The sequence below is a fragment of the Echiichthys vipera genome (assembly GCF_963691815.1).
Source record: "Echiichthys vipera genome assembly, chromosome: 10".
Classification (NCBI taxonomy): Eukaryota; Metazoa; Chordata; class Actinopteri; order Perciformes; family Trachinidae; genus Echiichthys; species Echiichthys vipera.
This window is the reverse complement of record NC_139835.1, coordinates 21,426,020-21,434,199: the sequence shown is the minus strand read 5'-3', so window position 1 is coordinate 21,434,199 and position 8,180 is coordinate 21,426,020. Positions and strand designations below refer to the sequence as shown.

The 8,180-nt window shown below is 38.5% G+C and overlaps 1 protein-coding gene across 2 annotated transcripts in view; it reads right to left on the bottom strand.

The window, feature by feature from the left end:
• Positions 1-513: 513 nt before the first annotated feature.
• col4a2 (collagen, type IV, alpha 2) overlaps positions 514-8,180 on the bottom strand; it is a 59,161-nt gene continuing 51,494 nt past the window's right edge. For both annotated transcript variants that reach the window (XM_083921661.1, XM_083921662.1), the window contains 8 exons: positions 8,016-8,132; positions 6,343-6,504; positions 5,428-5,526; positions 5,169-5,315; positions 4,898-5,014; positions 4,047-4,238; positions 2,980-3,266; positions 514-1,792 (listed from right to left, as the gene is read on the bottom strand). In XM_083921661.1, coding sequence (XP_083777787.1) covers positions 1,538-1,792; positions 2,980-3,266; positions 4,047-4,238; positions 4,898-5,014; positions 5,169-5,315; positions 5,428-5,526; positions 6,343-6,504; positions 8,016-8,132 — 1,376 coding nt within the window. In that variant the 3' untranslated portion in view covers positions 514-1,537. The remainder of the gene's footprint in view (positions 1,793-2,979; positions 3,267-4,046; positions 4,239-4,897; positions 5,015-5,168; positions 5,316-5,427; positions 5,527-6,342; positions 6,505-8,015; positions 8,133-8,180) is intronic.

The following is an 8,180-nucleotide window of genomic DNA, read 5'->3' as shown; positions in this document are numbered from 1 at the left end:
AATATTTACAGTAGCAGCAAAAAAAAGCAATTATTTGTGAGTGGTTACAAGCTGACCCAACTACAGAGAAAATTGCCTTGCAATTATCAAAGAGATTCATGAGGTGGAGAAATTGGCTTTCCCACTGAGATAGAAAAATTATGTTAAAAATGGGTAGTATATTTGTTTGTTTGAAATTATACTTATTATGACGTGTACAGGATGTCTGCTATCTGGATACTGTGAATGTCATATTGCCTGGTAAAGATTGTGCTGTTCTGTTTGAATGTTTCTGACAAAAATTATAAATATAAATATTTGGTTGGGTGGCACACTGCACTGTGTTTATTATAAGGTTTCCACGAATCACCTCTTTTGTGTTCTGTTTAAAGTATTGATAACTGATCTTTAGATTTTTATTGGCACATTTGGAACTTTTCAATAAGTTAATAAACCTGTCAAATTATGCTGTGGAAATAAAGATTTTTTATTTTGCAGGTTAAGTTTGTGAGAGTAAAAGGACGCAATCAGAAGTATATAACAAACAACATTTAATCTTTACAATCAGATGAAATAATCTTGTTATGAAAAATACCAATGTTACAATAAAGTTAATTGTCAGTATATTCCTGGTTTAATCAAACAGTTTATTTCCAAATGAGAGAATGTATGTGAAGTCAAACTTTTGACCTACTTTCTAAACTGTGTAAAATACTTGAATCAGACCCCGGATCAGTGTCCACAGCGTGGGTTTGCTGCAGTCAGACCTTTGATCCGAGCGGTTTACATTCTGTCCTGTTGGCAGTTCAATAATAAGTAGATTTGTAAAGGAAAATGAGTGTGACATGAGTAGTATTAGAAAAGATATATGTTTAAACTCTTAGGGAGGGGGTCAAGTTCATTCAGCTGGTATAAATACAAAGATAATCAGTGCATTGAGTGAACACAGGTGTATGAAAAAAATTAAGAGTTAAGAGGATTTTGCAATTGAAACGGATGAACAGCTTAAAAAAGACGTATCATAAAAAAAGGTTTTGTAAGAGCAATTGAATAAAAGCAGAATAATACTGTGAATATTATCAACCAACGATTGTTCCAGACACACTCTTCAGTTGGCTGAGAAGCAGTGTTAGTGGCTTTATGGCGGGCTGTTCGCCCATAAACAATAAAAACATCTAGATTAACTGAAGCAGTGCATACACATGGGCGTCTTTGGTTCAGCTGTAGTGAACGGCCTCTTGGTCGTTAACAATGTGTCATCGTAGCTGAGGTAATAAGTTAAACAGTAAGCACCAATCCACATTTAATACAAAAATACTTGTCCCCATATTGCTGTTGACTTCATTGTGGGGCTTCTCAGGTTTTTATCTACAGTGGGACATTTAACCTAAAGCTCATGCATCACAGTCGTTGCGTATCTGAGCTTTGGCTCGGGGAGAAAGTTTTATATTGATCTAAATCTAATTTCAGAACCTCCTTTGTTTGGTTTAGTACATGGACACAGAGGCAACACTTTCAATGCAATAACTTCCTTGTGTCAGCGTTACTGCAGAGTCTCTCACAAGTTCTTCATGCAGACCTGGCAGCGGCTGATGCGTGACAGGAGCTGGCCTGCTTTTAGTGTCTCTGACGACGGCTCAGTGTGGAACGACTGATCTACGGAGGTTAACCAGAAGCTCTGCTTGTTAGCGAAGTAGTGGCATGTGCCTTTGGCTCCGTTGCACTCAATGAATGGTGTTGTGCGGAAGTCCTCCAGGCAGGAGCCAGGTGATGACAAGGACTGACCTCCGCCTTCATTTCCTGCTGCTGTGTGCTGTGGAGACAAAGGCGAGAGGATGAAAAGAGGCTGGTGTGAAGTTCAATGTACACTAAAGTATGTGGTTACACACAAATCCCATGTAAAGACCAAAATCAATAATTAATACTAATCATCTAACTAGAAGGGCACTCGGACAGCACAGACCTCTGCCAAAGCATCCCCAAGGCATCTCACAATGGCAATGCAGTGTGAATTTTCCCACTTGGGAACTAATTTTTCTTATAATGTTCCGACACCACATGAACGCAGCGCAAATGTCCTCATCTCACAATGTTAATGAAATTGAAAAAAAATGTATGCATCTTTCACCCTGTGATCTATTTTCACTTCCAAATGTAATGAGTTCTTCGATGGCTCATGCTACAACCTTCCATCAGATTTCATTCAAATTTGGGCCTGTAGTTATTATGTAATCCTGCTGGCTGCATCTTGCACTTCTTACACTGCAGCTTGACTGGGCCTTTTCATGAGACCCTCCCTGTCCAGTAAACACTCACATCTCTCAGTCTGCACATTCCCAGTGTGTAACGCAGACCTCATTAAAAAAAAGAAGAAAAGAAAGTCATAGTATAGTATGAAAACAAAATAAGAAAAAGTCATAGTATAGTATGTCGAAAAATGTCATAAGCAGTCATTGTATAATATGTCAAAAAAGTCATAGTATAGTATGTAAAAAAATCATAAAAATTCATAGTATAGTAATTGGAAAATGTCATAAAAAGTCAAACATCAGTATGTTGAAAAAAAGGGGGGAAAAAGTCATAGTATGTTGAAAAAAATTCTGAAAAATCATAGTATAGTATGTTGAAAAAGTCATAAAAAAGTCATAGTATAGTATGTAAAAAATCATAAAAAATCATTAAATATGTCATAAAAGTCACAAAAAAAGTTATAGTATAGTATCTAAAAAATCATAAAATGTCAAAGGAAGTTCGTCAAAAAAGTTAGAAAAAGTCAAAGTATGGTATATCAAAACAAGTCATAAAAAGTCACTGTATAGTATGTAGAAAAAAGTCATAGTATGTCAAAAAAAAGTCATAGTATAGTATGTCGAAATAATCATAGTATAGTATGTTGAGAAGAGTTATAAAAGTCATAGTAAAGTGTTGAAAAAAAGTAAAACAAGTCTCGCCTATAACATCCAGTCTGGGAAAGATCAATATATTTATAGAAGAACTCACCATGAGGAAGGAGTAGCCGATCCACAGGCTGCGCCAGCCTGCAGGACACTGAGGGATGGTGATGTCCTGACTGTGGACTGCAATGGCAACTGATGGAGCTTCACATACTGAGCAGCGGCTGATATAGGGTTTGATTTCTCCCTCTTCTACGGGCATCATGGGAAGAGGAGCAGTTGTCGACAACCAGTAGGACTTATCATTTCTGCTGGCATAGTAACAAATGTCTCCAGGGTTGCAGTACAGGAAGGGCATGCTGTTGAACCGTGGGAGGCAGGAACCAGCCAAACCTGAAAAGAACCAACAACCAAAATACGCTTTAAAAAAGGCACACATTTCAGATACAAACTCAAATTAAAGCTGCTAGCAGCAATGGACGGGCCCTCGCATCCGGTGCACGTCTGGGGAACTGGCATATTGCATATTGCATATGATGAGGGCCTCAAAAAGGCAATTCATTTGGTAAAATAATAATAATAATAATAATAATAATAATAATAATAATAATAACAATAATAATCACTTGGGTTACAATAGGTCCCTCGACGATGACTTGGTCGGTGCTTGGGCCCTAATAAAAGGTCCCATATATCAAAAGCCAGATTTTCATATCATGTTTTACAAAGCAGGTTGAGTGAAAGTATCAAAACACTCAATTCGCAAAAAAAAAACAAAAAACAGTTCGTATTCAGAAACTGTGCCTTTAAGCAAGGCCAGGACTTCTGCAGAGTTGTAATGTCACAAATATACTAATATATATATATATATATATATATATATATATATATATATATATATATATATATAAAGAAGTCATTCCCCGACTGCAATGAGATGTCAAGAGCGCAGATGTGGAAGACAGAAACGCTGACCAATCAGAGCAGACTTAGCTTTTTTGGTAGGGGGTGACAAATGGTATATACAGGTTTCTTCAGACAGACAGTATGAGAAAAATGTGTATTTTGAGGACCAGCCTGATGTATTGGATAAATTCCTAGAACATATTTGTACCCTTCAGAACTTGAGATGGACCGGATTAACATACAATTTTATACTTCACCCTGACTTACCAAGGTCCTGGTTGTGGGCCTTCTCCTGGCCCTCGAGGTACAGCAGACTGTAGCCCTCCCAAAGTTTAGACATGCCCACAGGACACATGGGCGTCTGCTCGGATTGACTGTGTTTCACCAGCAGATAACCCACACTGACGCTGCGGCCTGGCATACCAGGTAACCCGGGGATACCAGGGCTACCACGGCGACCTATTGAAGAGTGACAAATGATATATAATGCATTCATACATTACTGTGTATACAGTACTGATGGTCAGAATATGTTTCACACAACCATGTCATTTATCACTGTAGACCAGGGGTCAGCAACCCTTTTGATATGAAGTGCCATTTTAAAATGTTATTGTTAGTCAGTGTTTCATATCAACATTCAGCCAGCCATTGACTGAGCTGGCTCCGGCTGTTATTTTTGTCCATATTCTGTGAAGAAGGCATCAAGAACTGGCCAATCAAAAGCCAAATCAGAAAAACAATCAAACTACTGTAAATAGCAGGCCATGCACCTGCCATTGGTTGTGACTAAGGTTATTTGGCATGCATGGAATCCAAAAAACTTTACTTATATATCTGATCTATCTGAATATAGATGTCTTCATGCACGTGGCCAAATACTTTCATAGTTTTCTTTAAACCCTGACAACCATCTCTGCTAAGACAATTATACAATAATGTGAACAGACATGTTCATAATTAGCTCAATGCTAATTGTTTATTTATTTATTCACTAAAGTGACATTCACAAAAAATAAAAATGAAAACCCTTTTAGTAAATGGTTCTCTACTTGAGTCTCTACCTACTTTAATCCAGGGATATTAACCCTAATCTTGCCCCACAGTGTCAGACGCACCTTCCATGCCTTGCAGACCAGGGTGGCCTACTTGTCCCATCTCTCCACGAAATCCAGGCGTTCCTGATCTACCACCAATCCCAGGCATGCCCTTCTGCCCAATGGGTCCCATGAAACCTGCACAGAAGGAGGTTACGTGCATGTTGAGCTGGACATTTCAACAACAAAATGTTTGTTTGTTTTCAGTATGTTGTGTTTATGTGACTTGTGCTGAAAGCAATCAGCTACCAAAGTGTACCCACAACTAAATGTTTTGTTACAATGAACTAACCTGTATCCCCAGGGGGGCCCTGTGGCCCCACTTCCCCTCTGCCCCCCTTTGGTCCTTGTATACCCTGCCGTCCTTCTGGGCCCCTCTCTCCTGGCACTGCGATGGGAATTGGTAGAGGACCTTGGTTTCCTGGGAACCCACGAAAACCTGCAGCACAGAATGATCATGTAATGACCAAAACAAAAAAAACAACAACACAAAAGCACATATCTGGTAACCAGCGCACAGGCTGTATATCGAGTGTAAGTGGGTAATTTACCTGGCGATCCAGTGTTTCCTTTTGCACCAGCTGACCCTCTTTCTCCCTTCAGACCACTTATACCAGGAACTCCCATCATTCCTTGCTCTCCTTTCCCTCCTGTAAGAAAAATAGTGTATCAAGGCTTTACACAGATCGTGGCTGGTGCTCTTATTATTATTAAGATGAAGACAGGCGCATTAACAGGATTTTACAGACTCAGACATCATGATCAGTTGAATGCCAGAGAAGTATTTAATACTAGATTCCAACTATATATTCTCTATCCTGACCTTTTAACATGTGCTCCATCTTGGTTCTTTAAAGTAGCCTACATTTTCTTTTAATCTTGTGTTGTTGTTTTTTTTGCATATATGTGGCTTATTTGACTCTTGAATAGTAAAATGTATTGACGTGATGGTTTTATTAATATGCTGTGTTGAATGTTGTCCTGCACTATGAGTTCACCAAGGCCTAATAATGTTTATTTGTAGTTGCAAAAAAGTTAACTGAACTGCCAGTAAGTAGTACAATTCCAGTGTTAACACCCGTAGCAGTTAGTGCTGTGTTCTTGCAAAAGCATCATGACAGAATATTGTTATATTGATGCCAGATTATGTGCCACAAGAAATTATATCACAATCTGATTTTTTGTTCCAGCTGTAAATCTTTGTAATAATCATCAGTGACCGAACACAACTTTGGAAGTTTAATTCACCACTGCAATTTTTTCACTCGTCATTGAAGACAAGCTAATGCAAGTCTTATCCTTGAAAGTATTCAATACTTCAGAGTACAGTATGTTGAAAAAGTCATAAAAAGTCATAGTATAGTATGTGAAACGAAGTCGTAAAAAGTCAATCAAATCAAAATGTTATTATATGGTATGTCAAAAAAACGCCAAAAGTCATAGTAAAGAAAAGTCATCACGCTAACCTTTCTTCCCAGAGACACCATTTGGCCCCCTGTATCCATGTACACCTTGATCTCCTTTGAATCCTTTCCTACCAGGGACTCCAGGAAACCCAGTGAATCCTGATAGGCCCTTTTCTCCAGGGGGAGCATCCGCACCGGGATACCCTCTGGCTCCAGGGAAACCTGAGAAACAAATCACTTAGGGTTAAATAAATAAAATGAGTATATAAGTTGCAAAAATGTAACAATGAATTTTAAACATCAACACACCCAGTACATGATGCAGAATCTTTATAATCGAATGTTTTGTAACTAAAGCTTTAACTGGAACTTTGCTCTTTTACTTCTGCAGCCACTGTCTAGTATATTAAGCTACAGCCTGCTTCTCTAACCTTTAGGCCACCTTTTTTAGACTCATATTTAAAACAGAAAACTGCTATTTTTCACTTTGTAAAATGATTATTTAATAAATATATGTTCTTGGTTTTAAACTAACTTGGTTTTAATCAAAAACTGAACTGAATGAAATTGATGTTGAGCCACCAATTCAAACTCTTATTTGACAGAGAAGACAATACATGGTGAGTTATGAGATACAAGCTGTGACCAAAGTCTCTCCTTACTTATTATATAGCATCATTTTATCTGAGTATCTAAACGTTGAGTGTGTAAATGTATCCACTATGTAGTGCACAAAACAATTTCACAATCGAAAGGAAAAAAGTAGTGTCTATTGCAAATGCCCAAAGTCTCAATTAATTATCTATCACACATATATTCCATAGACTGTATAAAAAATGGACGTAGCATACCCATCAAGGTCCGTTCTCTCAACTTGATCCAATCATACTCGCCTACGGGAGTCCCCATCTTGTCATTCTTTGACTCCGTCTCATTTCCTCTGACCAAAAAAGGGCATTGACGTGACCTTATGGGTTGGGAGATACGTCCATCTGACTGACGTATACCTCCGTGGAGAAGTGAAGGCCAGTAGCTAGCTGTCACTCAAAAAAATTTTTTGTACCAGGCCCTAAATAGGTTTAATTATGCTATGAAAACGGCCAATTTAACATGAGAGTCAATGAGAAATTGCTCGATCGCGCAAACTACTCCTAGTGGACACTCGGAGAACTGCAGTTTTTGGCACTTCTGTATTTGATCAACCAGGAAGTCGCTGTGGTGGGGGGTTTGGTCAATACTTATACCCAGTGTTGAGGAGTACTGAACTACTAGTAGTTTAACCACATAAGCTTACTGGTAGATCAACTACATTCATATTTGCATAGTAATACAGGCAGTTGTGACGAAGTCGAGCCAAAACCAAGCCCTGCCCACCATCCCTGCACTTTCCTGTGAATGTGGCGTATTTTATTCTTTTGGTTTATGTATAACCTGTGAACAAGTGCACACTTTTCGCAATGAACTCAACTGAGTGGCATTTTTTTGCTGGTATGTGACAATTTTGTTTTATATTTTGTAATAATTTAGTATCACATGTACATCGTCAAATTGATATTTTTAAAATCAAGTAGTTTGAACTACTTTTTTTCTCTTTTACATATCTTCACCCTTGTGAAGTAATTGGTAGTTTGCAAATCTATGTTTTCAAAGTAGCTTCCCCAACATGTAAGGGGAAGAGGAGGAAGAGATATGACTAACGATGGCTTTCTTTGACTCCCACTATATTTTCTCACCTTGGTACCCTTTAGGTCCTATATATCCAGGGTCCCCACTGAGTCCTGGTCTGCCTGAGGTCCCGTTTGGTCCTACAGGACCGCGGAATCCTGGCAGTCCAGGTTGACCAGAGTCACCTAAATAAGTGAAACATGAGATTGTTTTAAGTCTTAACATGGTTTAAC